The sequence below is a fragment of the Phoxinus phoxinus genome (assembly GCF_949152265.1).
Source record: "Phoxinus phoxinus genome assembly, chromosome: 10".
In the NCBI taxonomy this organism is placed as follows: domain Eukaryota; kingdom Metazoa; phylum Chordata; class Actinopteri; order Cypriniformes; family Leuciscidae; genus Phoxinus; species Phoxinus phoxinus.
The window spans coordinates 19134913-19155466 of NC_136885.1; the positions used below are offsets into that span (position 1 = coordinate 19134913).

Sequence of the window (20554 nt, forward strand, 5' to 3'; positions counted from 1 at the left end):
TACAGTATGTCTCATTTAATCTCAAGTATGCTCTTTGCTGACAAAACATTTTCATAGGGGATGAAATTGTGATATAGCCTAAATCATTATTTTATTATTAAAAATGATATGAAATTTGTTTATGTTTAGATCACTTTGTATGGGTTATCATAAATATGCAATAATTATATAGTTCCTATAATATTTTATATTTATTTTCATAATGTGCATGGTTTCCAAGACAGTAGCCTATATTGATACATTTAGCATACGGTAGGCTACAACAAAATGGAACCTTTGAAATCCATTTTAATTCAAATCAACCGCAGGCAACTAAACTACCTACTGCTACAACACTTTTCGAAGCCCAGGAGAGCTGAAACTAATTTATTTCACAAAGCGGTTGTGCTTTGGATAGAGCTCGCATAGCCTACTTTTAAAAACTACAGAGTTCTAAATCTCAATATGATTACAATAGGTGGCAACCATCTTAAAATGACTCTCATTTTACAACACAACCGGACTCTGGAAGAATGATTTGAAGCTATTTGAAAAATCTCTTCAATGGATGACAGACGAAAATGCCCTTACCCTTACCCTTACCTTGTGTGTGTGTGTGTGTGTTGTTCTGTTCTGTTTTTTCTTCAGAATTTTGTATCAACACGAAAAACATATGATCATTGAAGTATGCAATAAATGTATGCCATAAATTCTGTTTAATAATAATAATAAAAAAATAAAATAAAAATAAAAAACTACACAACCGGACTACAAAATGACGATAGGAGCATCCTTCTGTGAATAACCAATCAGAGTGAAGGAAGTTGTTCACACTGGTTACAAACACGGAAACAGAGAAAGTGGACGTCAGCGTTGCATGAGTGCTGGATTATAGGTTTTGTAAATATACATTTTTTGGCTTGATTCCACAGCGGTACAGAAGCACAACTCAATTTTCGATTTTTCAGTCTATGGATTTTCTGCAGCTGCTATCATGTGCGTGTATCATATTCACCGTCGGGATGTTCACGACGGGATTGTAAGTTCAATTTCTACTAACGTTAGCTGCTAAGTTACCTGATATGACAAATCATATTTGACAGTTACCATGTAGCTGAGCGAAAATTTGCACGTATACAGATTTAATAATGTTCGTGTCTAGTGGCATTTCGTGCCTTCCTTGAGTTTTCTGTAAATTAATTAAAATACTTTGAATAAACAAAGTTCTATATTTAACTTTAATTTATCAACTGTAGTGGTTGCAGCTTCACTCAAGTTCAATAAACGCCCTTAAAAATATTCTGCGAACATACTATAATTATTGGTACAACAGCAAACCTTTATATTAGCCAATACTGTTAGCAAGAAGAGCTCACAATATTAACAATAACTAGAAATTATAGTATTTTGTCTGAAACTATAGTGCATTTTTAACATCTTTATTCTGTATATGTTAGTAAGTTGAGCATAAACATTTGGATGCTGTGCGGGGCTAATGAATTTTACTATCTGTATAAAATGACAGTGTAAAATATGAATGATTTGAATTGCATTTGCATAACCTGTTGTATCTGCTATGCCAGTAAGTTATGCAAGGAAATATTTCTCCCATACCGTTTCTGTGTTTGCAGGACAGACTTGAAGAAAATGAAGGCCACCCAGTGTTCAGATAACGTTCAGTTTCTGCCCTTCCTTACCACATGCTTAAAGTATGTATTTGCTATTTGACACCTGTCACCTGCAGTTCTTGCTAGTTATTGCATAAGTTAGTCATCATGCATTGAAATCCATATGCAAGTCCATTCAGTCTGAATGATCGTTTTGTGTGTGTTTAGTAATCTAGGTTGGCTTTACTATGGATTACTGAAGGGAGATGGAACGTTGATTATTGTAAACGTCATTGGGGCAGCTTTACAGACCTTATACATCATCACCTACTGTCATTATACCAAAGAGAAGGTTTGTCATTGTCATGGATTATACAGTGGGGTCTGGAATTTAAAACCTCTAGCTGCTTTTTAGTTTTTTTCTAATTTAATACAATATTTTAATTACAAATTAAATTACCAGCATAACAGTTTGAATAAAAAGGTGAAATGGAAAACATAAATACAATATTTGTATCGTCTATTACATTAGCAGAGTAATGGTTTGACTTTATTTCATATTTTTAATTGCACATGATATCGTCAATTTAACAACTTGAGTGCAAAGTTTAATTTAAAAGTGAATTCAGTATTTTTAATTACAAGTTATGTTATTAGAATACCAATCTGTTAAAAAATGTAAAACATTGAAAATTTTATAAAAATCAAAATAATGATTAATAAAATAATAAAATTTAATTACCGGTACAGGTTACATTATCCGCATAACAATTATGTAAAGTATCTTCATAGTCTATTTTCAGGTTTAATTTTTTTTTTTTTTTTTTATTTTATTAGGACCCAGATGTTTGAAACCCAATGTATATGCAACAAATATGCTGAATATTTTTCAAAGGTGTGCTGTACCTGTGTGTGTTTCAGAGGCGAGTGTTCCCACAGATGCTGGTGATGGTGATAGTGCTGTGTGTGGGCTGGGTGTATTTTACTATGGTGATTCCTCCTGGAGAAGCTCAACTCTCTCAGCTGGGCCTCGCCTGCAGTGTGTTCACCATCAGCATGTACCTGTCTCCGCTCACTGATCTTGTGAGTACACACACACACACACACACACACACACACACACACACACACACACACACACACACACACACACACACACACACACACACACACACACCTATACCTATAACCAGCATTAATCATGTTTAAACCACAGTCAGCATGTACCTGCATGCATTTAAAGATAGGGTAGGGAATGTTTTTTTATATATACAGTGCTATGCATAAGTTTAGACACCCATGCTAAAGTTGACTAAAAAGAGGAATAAAAAATCATCTTTTGGAAATTGAACTTAATGCCTTAATTAAAAAAAATAGGAAAAATCCAACCTTTAAGGACACCAATTTTCTTTGTGAATGAATAATGTATCGTAAATAAATAAATGTTCTTCCTTAAAATACAGGGTGCATAAGTTTGGACACCCCTATGTTAAATTCCCATAGAGGCAGGCAGATTTTTATTTTTAAAGGCCAGTTACTTCATGGATCCAGGATACTATGCATCCTGATAAAGTTCCCTTGGCCTTTGGAATTAAAATAGCCCCACATCATCACACACCCTTCACCATACCTGGAGATTGGCATGGAGTACTTTTCATAAGATCATCTCTCAATGCAAATCAAACCAGCTGTTAGGCTAACTGAAATAAAACCATGCCAATCTCTAGGTACGGTGAAGAGTGTGTGATGAGGTGGGGATATTTTAATCCCAAAGGCCAAGGGAACTTTATCAGGATGCATAGTATCCTGGATCCATGAAGTAACTGGCCTTTAAAAATAAAAATCTGCCTGCCTCTATGGGAATTTAACATAGGGGTGTCCAAACTTATGCACCCTGTATTTTAAGGAAGAACATTTATTTATTTACGATACATTATTCATTCACAAAGAAAATTGGTGTCCTTAAAGGTTGGATTTTTCCTATTTTTTTAAATTAAGGCATTAAGTTCAATTTCCAAAAGATGATTTTTTATTCCTCTTTTTAGTCAACTTTAGCATGGGTGTCTAAACTTATGCATAGCACTGTACTTTTTAGTAAACTGGTTGAAACCTTCTTCACATCCTGATTGTATTCAATAATAGAAGTGGTCTAAATATTTAAAAAATTACATCTATTTTCTGAGGAAGTCTCAGGACCCAAACATGTTCGGCAATAATAGGATGTCCTACCTGTCTGTCAATGTATTTATTTTCTGTATTTACAATGTATGTACTGACTATACTTTATACTTTACATAAAACTTTAAACATAATTTTGGATTTACACATGAAACGGTACGTAGTGCAGTGGTACAGAAGTCAGAGCCAAAGAGACATTCAGGGCAAAACAGTGCAAACAGGGACAGTGCAAGATGAAAGATAAAAAATATAAAATGTCCAGTGCACGTAGAAATACATTGTCGTAAAGCACTTTCTTTTTCTTTTTTTACTGTGTATTTATTGAACTTTTTTTTTAAACAAAATACTGTTACATAACATTTACTTATAATATTAAAGGGGAACCCACCATTTTCAACCAGAACAGGTTATTTAACCATCCAAATGTTTTCTAAACGGTTGTATTAAGTTGAAATAGTTGCCAAGTTCCCCTTTAATAATGAAAAGTAAAAGAAAGAAAGAAACAAAAAAGTTAATAAAAAATACAAAACAAAAACAACAATGAATAAGAAAATTAAAGAAAATACCAAAGTTAAAATAAATACAAAAGTCCCTGACAGCACTCCAGTAAATAAACACACCACATACCAGTACATTATCTTCCTTCAAGCAAATATGTTTCAATAAGTGCCCACTTCTGTCGAAAAACCTCTGATTTCAAATGCAAATGCAGTCATTTTCTCAAATATATATCTATATCTGTTTCAGTCTTTGTGTCCATTCATGCACCTTCATCCAGTTCACAGTGATTATCTTCCTGGCTGCCATTAATAATATATGTAATACAAATAAGAGGGATTTACTAAACTGATCCAAGGGGAAACCATCAAGCAAAAAAAATATTGGGTGCATTGAGATATCTCTTCCTAAACCTTTACTAATTTCCTTTTTAATCCCCTGCCAATACACTTGTACTATGGGGCATTCCCAGAATATATGCACGTCGTCCCCCACCATCCCACAATCCACACAGCATTGTGATAATGGCGAATAATAAAACATTTTTAAACTTATTTAATTGCATGCATCAACAAATATTACATATTAAAAGTTATCTGTGACACCATTACATATTGCATAAAGCATACATCAACTCTAAAATAATTGTACATTTGTCCTAACCGGTATCTTTTTTTCTTTTCTTTTTTTTTCAGTAAAATGGTTTGAAATCTTGTAGTAACATTCCAGCATTCCATCTTTTGTTTATCACTCCATCCATCCTTCTTTTCTGTGCCCTCTCGCAGTCTCCATCTTCCTGTTTTGGATCTTTCCCTCTTCCATATTTATCAGTCCAGCTCTGTCTATCTGTCCTGTGCCCTGTGGTGTATTTCCTGTCATTCTCGTACCTCCTTTTGTTGCTTCCTGTTTTTCCCCTCCATCATTCCCTCCTGTCTGCGAGTGTCAATAGCAGCTTGTTATAGTAGAGACAATGCGTGAGTGTAAATAACAAGCTCTAGTTGGAGCTGTGACGCAGTGGTGAGCACATGTGCTCCAGATTTACTGATCCTTGGTGCTGAAGTGGAAGACACCAGTTTGAGTCCTGCCTGCATCATGTTTCAATTCTCTGTACTTTCTATCAATAAGAAGTAGCAAAAGCATCTTTTTCCTCTCAATGTAAAAAAAAAACAAAAAAAACATTTGTGTTCTTCATTTCCACTAGATGGATATCGTGCGAACGAGGTCTGTGGAGCGCTTGTCTTTTTCCCTGACTGTCGCTACGTTCTTCACATCGACATCATGGACGCTGTATGGCCTTCAGCTCCAAGACTATTATATCATGGTAAGACGATGAAGAGACTGCCCTGAGACAGTGGTTTGAGGTAAAGAAAAAAGTGTCATATTTTGTGTTTGTTTTTCAGGTACCCAACACCCCTGGCATCTTCACTAGCCTCATCCGCTTCTTCCTTTTCTGGTGGTCCGGAGCTGTCATTCCAAACAAGCCCTCCTATAAACTCATCCAAATCTGAGAGGGGATTTACATTGAATCTAATTAAGTGCCTTGGCCAATTTCTGTTACCCAAGCCAGAACAGCTTCTTGTTGTTTTTGGCATCAGACTATCATACCTTCTGAACTCAAACATCTAGTGAAACTGCCTCTGTAAATTCTGTGAAGTCAGACTATTTTCACTTTATCTTTGTCTTTAAAGGGGATAGTTTGCCCAAAAATGATATTGCTGTTACCATTTACTCTCATGTTGTTCCAAATCTTTCTTTCATTAGTGGAACATAAAAGAAGATATAGACATTGGAAGTCAATGGTAACCAAAACTGTCTGGCTACCAACATTCTTCAGAATATATTCTTTTGTGTTCCACTGATGAAATTAAGTAAGTAAGTAAATGATGATGAGAACTTTATTTTTTTAAATGATATATAAAGTGAAATATCTCTTTAATTAAAGGAATGTTACTCCCCACCCCAAAACAAAAATCTGAATGTATCTATTATCCCAATCCTGTATGACTTTATTTCTGCTCACAAAAGAGGACAATGTTTTTCCCATGCAATTTCAAAGAATTGGGACTGGAGCTTTTAGTTTTTAAAAAGCACCATCTAAGGATCATACTATATTAGTCATCATATGATCACACACTATGTTCAAGGTTTTCTGAAGCAATACGTTTTGTGTGACATTTTAAGACATTGTTACCTAAAAAATATTAATCTTAGCTCTTTTTTGGACCTGTTTCTTGAACAGAATGTTCTTTTGAGTGAACTTTTAATGAATCGTCTGAACGAGTCATCCTCAAATATGATGGATCTTGTTCTTGAGCTCACTGGAGGGGAAGATTATCAGACTATCTTATGTATTTTAGATCTATTTTATGATACTTTTATGGCTTGAAAGTTCCTGTACCTATGCTTTGTAGTTACATGGAAAAGAGTGGAAGAGTCCTCAGACTTTGAAAGAAAGAAAAAAAGTCATATAGGTTTGGAACAACATGATAATGAGTAAATAATGACATGCAGTACATTCATTTCTGGTACATTTTTAAATACTCATTTAAATACTCATTTTTTTTTTCCTCTTGGTTGATCCTTATTGGGATGAGTATTCTCTAAGTATGTTTGGCAGGTATTTATTAGTTAATAAGTGTTGAAATCTGCAAACATGACACTCCCCAAACCAAGAGCTCAAACATTTCCTGTTACTGCCCTTTCTTTTGAAACGATGTGTAATATTAATAAGCAGGTGTTTTTTTATCTTGGGTAGGCTACATTCAGTTCTGAGTGGCCTTTAGGAAAGTGTCACATTCTGTTACTTATGTAGTGTTTACAGAATCGCTCATTAATCATAGACTACCTTATTATAATATCATTCTTAATGGTGTCCAAATGGCAGTTTGGCAGCTATTTAATTGCGTCCAACTCCAAATGAAACTTTTATGTGTAGAAACAGAAAATTAGTTTGACTGAATGTCGTTGGATTAAGAATATCTGTCTCTGAGATTACAGGAAATGGGAAATCTTGCGCACATCTGTTCACAGTTCTTATTTTGTAGTTGAAAGCTCCAATCGTTCTCACTGTCAGAACACCATATACTACACAAGAAGCCGATGAAAATAAGTATTTAAATAAACAATAACTTTAACACATTCCCCTCCCTCAGAGAACACCAAAGTCGCACAAAATCTGATGGCTTTAATCATGTGAGTTGCGGTGACATGCAGGATATGGAGAAGAAGAATTGTCAAATTCACCAAATTACATATTCATGACCCATAAGATGGTGATATGAAAATCTTAAGCAGTCGTTGGCTGTTAATGTTGTTTTGCGTATGCTAAACAGATTTGATCTGTGACTGGCAATAACTCTGGGTCTTACTGTCATTCGGTACTTTATTCACAGAAGTCTTTTCAAGTCTCCAAGACTTCAAAACCGCTTTGTGAATAAAAATGGTCATTATGTAGATTTAAAACATTTAAACTTTGTTTTATGGTTGTATTGTTTATGATTGATTATGTTTTGTGTTTTACATTAAGCTTAAATGTCTTTGTTTCTTTGTACTATTTTATATCCTATGCAACAGTGTATATTATATCAGAGGGGATTTAGGGGGATGTTCTTTCTGGAGTTTCTGGGGGGAAAAATGGCTCAAATAAATTTTTATATAACATAGCCTTCAATGTTTGGCTGAGACTGAGAGAAGAAGTTATGAGAGCTTAGCGGGGGAATGTGAGAGGATTTTGTTCTGGTCTCAAAGAGGATCAGCACTGATTGTGAGCAATGAAAACTAAAATACGCTGAAAAGCCGAGGCGTAACACGTACTGACAGACATTTTAATTTCTGTGGGAAATAACAGCACTTTTATCTCCCGCTATTAGGTGTTTGATTTTGTAGAGCTCTCTGTGTTTTTGAGTGTGTGTTGTTTGCGTGTGTGTGTGTGTGTTGTTTGCTTGTTTGTTGTTTGCTTTGGTTAACGTGAGCGAGTGGGAACCATGTGTTTGCTGTTTCTCAGTGCCTATGGAGTCTTTACATGCTTTTCCTGCCTGCCTCCCAGAGAAAGACATGAAAGGGGGAAAGGATTGTGGCTGGCGATTGTTCATCAGGAGAGTGTGTTTTTGAAAGAATTAGTGATTGGCAAAACCTCTTTTGTGAGAGAAACAATGATGACTATGGCAGTCTCGCGCATGAAGACAAAAGCACTTTTTAGTCTTCAGCCATGTTTGTCTTAATGCTTTTTGTGTAAATGTAAACATGTAAGAAGATTAGTGGTTCTCAAACCAAAATGGGTCACAGGTCCATTCTGCTGTGACAGTGAGAGGGTCACAGACAGCAGCGAAAAAGCAACAAACCATGTAATCATGCATAGTTTTGATTGTAAATATAAATAAGTTTGTCAAACTTTAAAGTAGGTCTACCGGTCAAAAGGTTTTTAATGTTTTTGAAAGCAGTCTCTTAATTTCACCAAGGCTGCATTTATTTGATCAAAAATACAGTAAGAATGGTACGGTAATACTGTGAAATATTACAATTTAATTTAATGGACTTTATGCACAGCGGCATATTTCCTGAACTTTAGCCAGCTCCTTTGTTTGCTGTCTGCCATTATTAGACAAACTGATTAATCCAGGTGTGCCTGACCAACAACAATAATCAGACACACCTGGATTAATCAGTTTGTCCAGTAATGGCAGACAGAAAACAACGGAGCTGGCTAAAGTTCAGGAAGAAGTGAAGCTATGCATAAAGTCCATTGGTTTCTGTTGTAATATATGTAAAAGGCAATTTATTCTTGTTATCAAAGCATGAATTGTCAGCATTTTTAGTCTTCAGTGTCACATGATCCTTCAGAAATCATTCTAAGATCATTGTTTATCCTAGAAATCTATACGCGCACACCCTAGCGGCAGCAAATGTAATTTCAAGATCTTGGGTCTGGCTTGTCAGGCTACATCTCTTATTATCAATGTTAAAAACAGTTTTAGCTGCTTTTTTTATCATTCAAAAGTTAGGAGTAAGAAAGGGGGGGAAATAAATTAATACTTTTATATTTAGCAAAGGCAATTTAAATTGGTTCAAAAATACAGTAAAGGCATTTATTAAATTAATAGGCTATATTCTGGTTATACGGTGGAAACCACCACATACTCTTTCACTACATCATTGGTGGAACTTGCTGTTATATTCTCACTTTAGAGCTCTCTGTGGCACGGTCTCACGGTGCTAAGGAAAAGACCATAAGATCTTGGTCAGAAAGTCTTCGAGTTACTAAATCTCTTGCTGGGAGGGGGAGGGAGACATGGTAGATCACTCAGGGGGGGAGGGGGGGGGGGGTCGGTAAATGTAGAATTATGTTAGTTTTGTTGTATTGTTTGTGTATGTATGTGTGGGTGGGTGTGCGTTCGTAGATTTTGGGTTGAGCGAGTGAGGGAATGAGGGTGTGTATAATGTATTTTTTGTACATGTATATGCCTTGTTTATTAATGGTGCTTGCCTATAGGCAAAGCAACATTAGTGTTCTCTTGCATACTTATTATTCTTCTTTTTATAATTCTGGACAAAAGTTTGGCGCGAAACTTGCCCCGCACCGTTTGTCACAGACCCCTGAGTGAGGTGTCAAATCGACCGGCCCATTGAGGAGAGGTGTGCTATATCTTTTCTAAGCGATCGGGTGTACGATGTTCGCGCAGCGGACGAAAAAGCGGCCAAAAAAGTCCCATTGACTTAACATTGCGGAATTTTCAGAAATTCAAATCCCAACTGTCATTTTTCACACACACAGACACAAAGGGCCTGACACCCCTGCATGTCTCCCCCTCTCTCTCCCTCAGAGGATTTATATTATCCAGCAGCCAATAAGTAATGGCCTAAAATCTTCATAGCCACACCATAGCAACCAGTTACAGCACCCTAGCAACCATAGGCTATAGGCACGAGGCCGCAGGCCTCGTGCACTCATTATAATGCACTCGTTTAATAGAGATTTTAAATACTCTATAAAAACTCACTCATAGGCACGAGGCCGCAGGCCTCGTGCCTAACCTTAGCCCTAACCCCATAGTAACCATCTGTGGTGCCCTAGCAACCACCCAGAACACCCTAGCAACCACCCAGAACACCCTAGAAACCACCCAGAACACCCTAGCAACTGCCTAGCAACCACCCAGAATGGCCTAAAATCTTCATAGCCACACCATAGCAACCAGTTACAGCACCCTAGCAACCATAAGCTATAGGCACTCATTATAATGCACTCGTTAACTTAGCCCTAACCCCATAGTAACCATCTGTGAAAACTACCAACCACCTAGTAACACCATAGCAACCACTAAAAATACCTTAGCAACCGCCCTGAACACCCTAGCAACCGCCTAGAAATGCCCTAGCAATCACCCAAATACCCTAACAACAACCCAGAATACCTTAGCAATTGCCTAGAAACCACCCAGAACACCCTAGAAACACCATAGCAACCACCCAGAATACCTTAGAACTCCCTAGCAACCACCCAAAATACCTTAGAACTCCCTAGCAACACCATAGGAACCACCCAAAACACCTTAGAACTCCCTAGCAACACCATAGCAACCACCCAAAACACCTTAGAACACCCTAGCAAACACCCATAACACCCTAACAACCACCCAAAATACCTCAGAACTCCCTAGCAACACCATAGCAACCACTCAAAATACCTTAGAACTCCCTAGCAACACCCTAGCAACCACCCAAAATACCTTAGAACTCCCTAGCAACACCATAGCAACCACCCAAAACACCTTAGAACACCCTAGGAACCACACATAACACCCTAGCAACCACCCAAAATACCTTAGAACTCCCTAGCAACACCTTAGCAAACACCCAAAATACCTAAGAACTCCCTAGCAACACCATAGCAACCATCCATAACACCCTATATTTTATTTCAACCATCCATAACACCCTAGCAACCACCCAGAACACCATAGCAACCGCCTAGCAACACCCTAGCAACCACCCAGAACACCCTAGCAACCGCCTAGCAACCACCTAGCAACCGCCTAGCAACCACCCAGAACACCCTAGCAACCGCCTAGCAACCACCCAGAACACCCTAGCAACCACCTAGCAACCACCCAGAACACCCTAGCAACCACCTAACAACCGCCTAGCAACCACCCAGAACACCCTAGCAACCACCTAGCAACCGCCTAGCAACCACCCAGAACACCCTAGCAACCGCCTAGCAACCACCTAGCAACCGCCTAGCAACCACCCAGAACACCCTAGCAACCGCCTAGCAACCACCCAGAACACCCTAGCAACCACCTAGCAACCACCCAGAACACCCTAGCAACTGCCTAGCAACACCCTAGCAACCACCCAGAAGACTCTAGCAACCGCCTAGCAACACACTAGCAACCGCCCAGAAGACCCTAGCAACTGCCTAGCAACACCCTAGCAACCGCCCAGAAGACCCTAGCAACCGCCTAGCAACCATTCAGAATACCCTAGCAACCGCCTAGCAACCTCCCAGAACACCCTAGCAACCGCCTAGCACAACCCTAGCAACCACCCAGAACACCCTAGCAACTGCCTAGCAACCGCCTAGCAACCACCCAAAACACCCTAGCAACTGCCTAACAACCACTCAGAACACCCTAGCAACCACCCAGAACACACTAGCAACCACCCGAACAACATGAATAAGCCATATCTCAGCAGCAGAACATCGTACAGACATGGTTGTTGGCTCGTATGCAATCATGTACCACACTCTAGCATCCGAGTGTCGAGTTTTGCCACTGCAAGCACCATTCACATTTTCTTCTGGAAATGTACATTCTAGTTCTATTTTCTGTTTGTTAGTATGAAACTAAATTTAAAAAAAATTGCTCACAAAAAAAAAAAAAAAAAAACTTAATGTGTCCAAACTTTTGACTGGTAGGTTACTGTATATAGTATATAATGTATATATTTTAGGAATGGAGAAGTTGCATTTTTTAAAACCATTACAACTGAGTTTTATATAATCATATTTCACATGATTACTGTTTTTACTGTATTTATTTGTTTCAAAATAAATAAATAGACCGGGTTATGATAAGAGACTTGACTTTAAAGGGATAGTTCACCCAAAAATTAATATTCTGTCTTCATTACCCTCTTCTAAACATGTATTGACTTCCATTGTATGAAAAAAAAAACTATGGAAGTCATTGGGGACTGGAAACTGTTAGGTTACAAACATTCTTCATAATATCTTCTTTCCGCAGAAACTTATATTTATATGAATATGATATATGTTTGGAACAACTTGAGGGTGAGTGAATTCATTTTCATTTTTGGGTGAACCGTTTAAAAAGATCTTACTGACCTTTTGAATGGTATGATAATTTTTTCTATTCAACCGATGACATGTTAAAATTGCTGCATATTATGTGGCCTATACAGATTAAACTATTGATTTAAGGGGCATTTTTGTTTTCTTCTTTACGTTTTTGATGCTCTAATGTAATATGGGTCCTGAAGCAAAACCGTGTGTGTGTGCACATCAAAAAAATATTTTTTTAATTATACCAATAATTGAAACAAACTTGAAAATAAAAATAAAATCTTACTTGAGTTAAAAACAGAAAGCAACTTTCATGCAAGAACCTGTTGAAATAATACATTTCCTTATATCAAGAAGTTAATTTATAAAGGAGAAGTCCATAATTAGCAAGAAAATAAATATCATAAAAATAATTTACAATGATTTGGCCAGAGACCGTTGTCATTTCCCTATATGAAAAATGGCTCCCACACCATGACAAGCTCCTCGGACTGAAACTAGGAAGCCATTTAGTGTAATTACAGTGTAAACCGGCTCTGTTACACAATAGACAGATAAATAAACAGACGGGGGCTGGACGGTCAGGAGTAATGGATGGCCATGTGGAGACAGAAAGACTAGACAACACTCACAATGCTCAAGATTGTGTGTGTGTGTGTGTGTGTGTGTTGTCCAGTGTTTCTTGATGGGACACTTGTGTGAAGGCATCCGGGCAAATGTGTTTATTATGAATCACATCTGATTGATCTCGGACACTTCGCTCTGTTCTCAGCGCAGTAGCTGTGGTGTGGTGTGGTGTGTACGTGTGGGAGTGTGTATTAGTGTATGTTTAATCAGCGCAACAATGGGAGTCTACTGCAAAACAGGATACCACTGTTTCCTGCAGCAGAGACTGTCTCTGGGATACACACACAAACATACACATCACTTTAAACCTGTCCAGTTTGCTAACTATGCATTTTCTCTGACTTTTTCAGTCATTCAAATGAACACATGATCAATTATTAGTTTTTTGCTTTTATGCATCATAAATTCTGCTCATGAATGTCTTTGTTTTGTTGGAGACTGTCTGATTCTCAACAGAGACTATAGAACTACAAAAAGATCCAAACTATTTGATTTTCCTGGTGTTTCAACACTGTTACCTTAAGCATGCGTCTACTTGATCTATAACCATAAACGGGACATTTTTAGGTTTAGTCATAATAAATTATATTGAAAATATTATTTTATTAAATTTAAAATATTAGTAATATATTATAATATAAATATTAAATGTAATTTTAAAGGTCTTAAAAATAGGTAGTATAAAATGATTAAGATTCTCAAAACATTTTTTTTTTACAATTTGGATGGATTCGAGGAATCATGGCAGTAATGCAGACAATATAATTACAATTATTAAATAAATATTTAATAATAATGATAAAACTATGTGATCTTGCTGAGCTTGTGATAAAAGGCTGAATGAATTTGATACTAAATTAACCAATGTTTTCAGAAAAAAATGATGGTGTAAACCAAAAACAGATTAAACCTTTTGAAAGAGTTGCATTTAATCACATTTTCTTGAGTAATATTATTTTGGCATTATTTTTAATCATATTATATTACATCACATTGCATTGCAACAAAAAGAAAAGGCTCAGAGAAGTGAAGATAGTTCCAGCATCATGTGTTTGCAGAATTTTGTAAAACGTTTTGAAGTGTGACTTAAGATACGTCTTGTCGTCTGTGCATCTCAGTGATGATACAAATAAATGTTATAAATGTGCAGAAGGAGCACTTTCCACTTTTGTTTGCTGAACTCTTGAAAAACAGTAGTGTGTGTTTGCTGCATCAGCGTGTGTGTGTGTGTGTGTGTGCGCGCAAAGTCAGCTCATATGTTTCAGCTTTCAGCAAGTAAGACACACCTGTGAGAGCTCCAGCTGTTGTTTTGAAGAGCCTGAACAAGGGAAGCAGAGACAGAGGAAGAGGAATGTGCTGCTCACCCCTTTTTTCCTTCAGCCCTGTTGTTTCATCTCATTCACATCTTTTTTTCCTAACAGCCTTAATTATTTGTCTCCTCGTGCTTGTTTGCATTTGTCTGCTTCTGTCTTTAATCCTGCACTGAGTTAACAAAGATGCCAAAAGCACCACAAGTTGTACCAACATGTTTTTAATAGATAGACTCAATTCATCAAATCTTAATAAACATGAGACAGAGAGCAGAAGACACAGGCACAGACAGGCAACACCCCTCCGGGCACCTGCTGACCTCTGTCACAGATTTCAGCTTAAACTGAAAGTCTGCTAGTAAAACAGGTTAGGTCAAAGGTCACAGACTGTAATGGTGACCTTGTTTTTCTCTTGTCCAACTGTCTCACCATCTTCTCTGTCTCTCTGTTTCATGTGCAGTTGCTTTAGGCTGGCATTTATGATCAACAGGATGCAGACTCAAGGCATTCAAGCTGCTATTTCAAGCTTTAGCACTCCATCGCCTGAATTTCCCTCTCAAACCGACTCATCTCTCTCATCCAACCTCACTTCAGATCGTTTGAGGTGTTTCTCCCAATGCTTCATTTGGTTTCTGAGACCAAGAATGTCTAGGCCTATATAGCCTACTTAATATAGCATTCCCATTCATTTCAACGGCAGTTGCTCAACTTGTCCTTTATTAGCCACTGTTGTGAGCTGTGATGTCTAAAAGTAGGAAACGGAGTGAAAATACACTTTTAACTCGCCATTGACTGAAATTTCCTGCTTTCCATGTTTCCACTGTTATACGGTAGGGGGCGCTATTACACATCTTCTGAAAGAGTAGCCTACAGTATACCTAGATCATCAAAACACAGGTAAAGAAGAAGCAGAAACGAGCGATCTTAAAGGAGAACTTGGCAACTTTTAACTTAAAACTGTCTAGAAATTATTTGAATGGTTAAACAACCTGTTTTGGTGATATTGGTGTCTTTCCCCGCTCCCCCCAGTGTTCCCAGGTGGAAAACCAACCTTGCAACTTGGGGACTACAACTAGTAGTCCCGGCAAGATTGAAATTGGAAGTCTTGTGAGAAACGAGAACGATATGAGAAACACAAACTGCTTTATGGTTGATAATAACAGAATACAAAATGTACATGTTCTCTATGATATGTATGATGTATTAGCCTACCCACACCTCGGTATAGCTCCACACATAAAATTGGCTTGCTCCGAATCCGATCCTAACAAATGCACATGAGCAGCGGTTGAAAGCGGGAGTAGGGTGCCGCAAGGTAGTTTTTTACGGAAGTGTTGTGAAATATACGCCCCACAGCTGTAGGGGGAGCTCGTGGGGAAAACATGCGACAACAAAAGTGAAAATCAGCGAAGAAATTACTAGAGTTGCCGAGTTCTGCAGATGCATAATGCGAGATTCAACATTAAACAGCATAAATCAAAACTGCCTAATGTTACCGAATGAAATGTGGACCCAGGACGAGCTATAGGACTGTGCAAGCTTCGGGAGTGTTGATGGACTCGATCTACTCCATATATCTACGGTATGTTTTGATCATCGTACTGAATCCGATTTGGATGTAGCCTAGGCCTAGTCCTTGACAAAAACGCGATTTTCAGCTTTTTGCTAATTTTTATTATTATTATGAAACATACCCATATTCAAGTGTTGATAAAAATGCATTATCTAGATTTCTGGAATATATATATATAGGCTATATATATGTGTGTGTGTGTATATATATATAATTAAGTCTGCTTAAAAAAATAAAAAAATAAATATATATATATAGGCTATTATTATTTATTTATATTAAGCAGAGGCTTCCCTCTTTCTTTTGATGTATTGCATGTTTGGATATTCTTACAGCAAAATATTTGGGGGGCCATGAAAATTTTGTGAAAATGTTGGAGCTGGTGCGGCTGGCAACTTTTTTAGAAAAATGCTGGCTGGGAAAGAGTTAGCGTCCTCTCCAAAAATAATTGGGCACCAGTAACATATCTACTATATTATGATTTAGGGTATATGTTGCTTGCAGAAAAAAAATATTCTGTCTTTTACAGATGGGCCTACATTTGAATGGAGAATGGATGCATTTTGCAGCCAGATGGTGTTATGACATCCAGGGCCTGATTTAGGTTACGTTAACCAGCCAAACCTCCCCACTTCGGCCTTCATTGGAGCCTTTAAGCGTGAATTCAGTAGTTTGGTTCTAATTTTAAAAGTTGTACACGTTAAGGGTTTTACACCTTTGTATAGCGAAATTCTGCAGGTCAAATGCAGTAATTTCAATAGGAATCCCTGCGATCTCTTGCGAATGAACATTTCCCCACTGAAGACAGTAGGCCCTTGTCATAATGTTTTTTGTTTGTTTGTTTTAGTGTTTTAACCCTTTCACGCATAGAGGTCACTACAGGGTACAGTTATTCAAAAAGCCATTTTCTTGCGTATGCATGGGTGCTGATTGCATAGTTGCACATCAACCGCTACAGTGGACACTAGTGCATCCTCCTACTGCCACCAAGTGGTGAGCCGTTGTATGTGGAATTTGGCCCCGATGTTTCACTGAGCATTCAAGAGAGAATCTTCGCACTCATTGGCTCCCGCCTCTGTAGATACACTAGTAGCGTAGTGTTGATTGGTGATGGGAAGAGCAACTGATGCCCAAGTTGCTTGTTTTTTCATTGGGCCGGTAAGTGAATTAATTATTCACTTAGCCTATTTACTAGTATCAGTGTAAGTTACATAAAACTCAGAAATCTCAATGGCAAATTAATTCATTATTTTGCCTGTTTTCATTGCTATCAAAAGCCAAACCTGTGTAAAAAAGTAAAAAATGTCTTTACCAGTTGAACGTCATAGATCACAACAGTGTTTCTGACCAGATTTTATTTCTTAATTTTCCAAAGATGCATTTATTCCTGGTTTTAAAGTTATTCCTTAAACAATAAATTGCATTATTTAAATGTTGAGTGTTACGTCACAGCGTTTATTAAAGATTAGCCTACATACTAAATAAGTGAGAACTTCTTTTTTTATTATTATTACATATACTTCTGTACATGTATAAGCAACTTCAATCAGTCGATGTTGCTTGTTTACTGCTGAGGAGGCCTCTGAATGGAGTCAGAGATTCTCTGGACGAGTTTGGCACACTCGGCCAGGTTGAGACGTTTGTCATGATCCTCATCTACATCGTCCATCCATTGCTGAGTCACCATTGGGGTCAAGGTCTACCAAGAGAGTGAGAGAGAATTTTCTATGAACCCCTTAGCTCTCCCTATTTACATAAACATCATAATAATGTCTGCTTATTTATCTATGATTTGAGAAAACGTATACAGACCTGGATTGCCCTTCCAAACTCGATCAGCATCATTTCAAAGACCTTCGGCCCGTCCAGAAGGAGGGTCCCACCCTGAGTGTAGAATGTGCAGATCTCATTTCCAATGCTAGCAGGAGGTGGAGGAGGTGCGTCTCCGTTGCCTCCTATATCAGAAAGAGAAAGCAAATAAAAATGTTTTAGATCCATAGGAAAAAGAGATAACATGACTAAATGACAAGGCAAAGCACTGAAAAAAAAAAAAAACACACATGATGCTGATAATTGTGATTAAGACTAGAAAGTACTAGTTCAGTATGATCAACTATGAGAGAAAAACTGTGATACTCACCCTGAGCGTGGACCACAACAGCCAGCACACACAGGCTCAACACTGCCACCAGCTGGACAAAATTTGCCATTGCTTCAGATGTTTTACAAGAACAAGTCTGTCAGATGAAGAGAGGCAGTAAAAGAAAATGAGGAATAATTGAGACCAGCAAGTCATTATATGTGAAAATGTTAGTACATTACTATTGCTAGTACATTGGTCCATGACAAATTTTAGAGAATTTTATGAAACATTTATTGTAGCCTATGGCTGCCAAATCTGTTAATTTACGGTATTAGTTAAATAATCCCTTGTTTTATTTATTAATTTGATATTGCAGTGTAATTCTGCTTTCTAAATAAATAATTTGTAAATAAATAAATAAATTTAACTGATTTTTTTTGTTTTTTGCATCATATACATCTAACTTTAAAAGTGTGTAGAAAAAAGATAGGCCTACATAAAATTAAATGTTCTCCAGTCCAGACAATATTGTACTAATTTGGGGTCTTTAATTCATGTCTATTTTTTTTATCATAGTGCTTTTCACAATACACATTGTTTCAAAGCAGCTTTACAGAAATTCACCATTTGTAACACCTAATGCCTTTATGTGAATTTATTTCACATAGTATAAATGGGTCTTATAGTCATGAAAATATAGGCTACAGCTAGCTTTATATTTTAGTAAATAAAACCAAATTTTAAGTTAAGAAAGTTAAATAGCCCTGAATATTGGCAGAATTTAATATGACAATTTAATTAAAAAGATACACGTCAGGAAAACATTCTTGCTTTCTCATTGGTTATCAGTGACTCATTCCACTAATCTTTCCATCAGTGTAATGCGATCATTTTGAAAAGAATGCAATGTGATTTCTTTTAAACTCTCCCCGAAGTGAGTTACTGAAGCTGTCGATCCGGTTGTGTAAGCTTTTGTTAAACTAAAAATGCAGACCGCATTGACGGAGCTTGTGTTTGTATGTAAATAGTGGGGAAGTTGAACATTAAAAAAAATAGTTCACCTCAAAAGTACAATTTCTGTCATCACTTATCGTTTCTAACCCATGTGAATTTCTTTCTTCAGTGGAACATGAAAGGAGAAGTTTGGCAGAATGACAATCTCAGTCTCCATTCTCTTTCTGTATGGAAAAAGATTCTGTCATTCTTCCTAACATCCTTTGTGTTCCACAGAAGAAGAAAAGTCATACATGTCTGAAACCGCATGAAGGCGAGTAAATTATAACATTTTGGGGTTGAATGTTTATTTTTTTAAAGTTCATCACCTGTCAATATGTAGATATTCATAAATTTACTTATTTAAAAAAAGAAATCTTAAACTAGTCAGTGATGATGATGTTCATTGTTGTTTATTTATAAAACAACGCCGATGACAAATTCTTAGAAAGTGTTACAGTTTAACACAATACCTGGTATGTTGTGATTCTATATCTGCAAACTGATCTAATATTATGATATTGTGCAGTGATATGTTATTAATATCTTAAACCAGAATGTAAATGTTAAAGAGTAAATATATTTTATGTTAGAGTTGAAAAAAAAAAAAGCAATAACGTCACAAATAATTTTCAAAAACGACAAGCATGAGATAATAAGCTTACGATAAATAAAAAATAATTTGGTAAATTTCTGATTTAAATTCTTTCAGGAGATTGTTAAAAGTTATGGCTTGCAGACAACAATCTGATCGCTGAAAATGGAAAGAGAGAAAGTAAAGCAACAGTTGGTGTAGAGAAAAGTAGAAGAGTGCAGGCGCTTCTTACCTGTACCAAGTCTGAAGAGATACTGCCAGCTCTCTGAACAAGGAAGTTATAAAAAACTAGGCATGTGTGATTTACATATGACCACCTTTTTCTCCACATTTCATATAGAAAAAAATAGCCTGAGTGGGAGGGAAGAAAAAAAAAAACAAGTTATGGAGGTGTGACTTACCGGTTTGTTGATATGTTCTTGTTTGTTCCTGCTGAATGTCATGCAATATAATGCTATATATATATTCACATTTGGTGCCAGTGTGAAGGCAATGTTTGAGAACTACAACATTCATAAATAATGTTATTGTATGCTGTATGTTTTATGTTCTCATACTGGCAGACACACTCTCACATGTAAGTTTCCACTACTGTAGTGCATTAAAATGGGTGAGTTGTGCATGTAGCTTTTGAACGCCTGTGGATTAAACAAAAACTGGACTAACAAGCAGCTTTTTGTTGTTGTTGTTGTAAGAAGCATTCTTTTACTTTCACTTTAATAACTGACAACAGCCACTGTCTATGTGGGACTTTCTGGGTGTCAAAAATTCACATCATACGAAACAACCTATTAATAAATGAGAAA

The 20554-nt window shown here is 37.0% G+C and overlaps 2 protein-coding genes and 1 long non-coding RNA gene across 3 annotated transcripts; 1 reads left to right on the forward strand and 2 right to left on the reverse strand.

Annotated features, from left to right (window-relative positions):
• The first annotated feature begins 778 nt into the window (after positions 1 to 778).
• slc50a1 (solute carrier family 50 member 1) lies at positions 779 to 7925 on the forward strand. The gene is made up of 6 exons (XM_079625069.1): positions 779 to 1018; positions 1611 to 1688; positions 1815 to 1938; positions 2508 to 2669; positions 5464 to 5583; positions 5663 to 7925. Exons 1-6 carry the CDS (start codon positions 951 to 953, stop codon positions 5768 to 5770), a joined length of 660 nt encoding a protein of 219 aa, XP_079481195.1. The 5' UTR covers positions 779 to 950; the 3' UTR covers positions 5771 to 7925.
• Positions 7926 to 14812: 6887 nt separating this feature from the next.
• Positions 14813 to 15822, reverse strand: LOC307006034. Its single transcript, XR_013799388.1, has 3 exons — positions 15723 to 15822; positions 15494 to 15608; positions 14813 to 15358 (listed from the first exon to the last, which is right to left on the reverse strand). It is a non-coding gene; the product is annotated as an uncharacterized lncRNA (long non-coding RNA).
• Positions 15823 to 17393: 1571 nt separating this feature from the next.
• Positions 17394 to 20094, reverse strand: LOC307006033 (uncharacterized protein). The gene is made up of 4 exons (XM_079626625.1): positions 19981 to 20094; positions 18218 to 18314; positions 17890 to 18032; positions 17394 to 17776 (listed from the first exon to the last, which is right to left on the reverse strand). The coding sequence occupies exons 1-4, from the start codon at positions 20077 to 20079 to the stop codon at positions 17642 to 17644; spliced, it is 474 nt and encodes a 157-aa protein (XP_079482751.1). The 5' UTR covers positions 20080 to 20094; the 3' UTR covers positions 17394 to 17641.
• Positions 20095 to 20554: the final 460 nt, after the last annotated feature.

Coding starts and splice junctions, on each gene's coding strand:
- slc50a1 (XM_079625069.1), top strand. CDS start 951: ATGGATTTTCTGCAGCTGCTATCATGTGCGTGTATCATATTCACCGTC. Junction 1,019..1,610: donor GGGATGTTCACGACGGGATT/GTAAGTTCAATT, acceptor CTGTGTTTGCAG/GACAGACTTGAAGAAAATGA. Junction 1,939..2,507: donor GTCATTATACCAAAGAGAAG/GTTTGTCATTGT, acceptor TGTGTGTTTCAG/AGGCGAGTGTTCCCACAGAT.
- LOC307006033 (XM_079626625.1), bottom strand. CDS start 20,079: ATGTGGAGAAAAAGGTGGTCATATGTAAATCACACATGCCTAGTTTTT. Junction 18,315..19,980: donor TCTCTTCAGACTTGGTACAG/GTAAGAAGCGCC, acceptor TTCATCTGACAG/ACTTGTTCTTGTAAAACATC. Junction 18,033..18,217: donor TGTTGTGGTCCACGCTCAGG/GTGAGTATCACA, acceptor TTTCTGATATAG/GAGGCAACGGAGACGCACCT.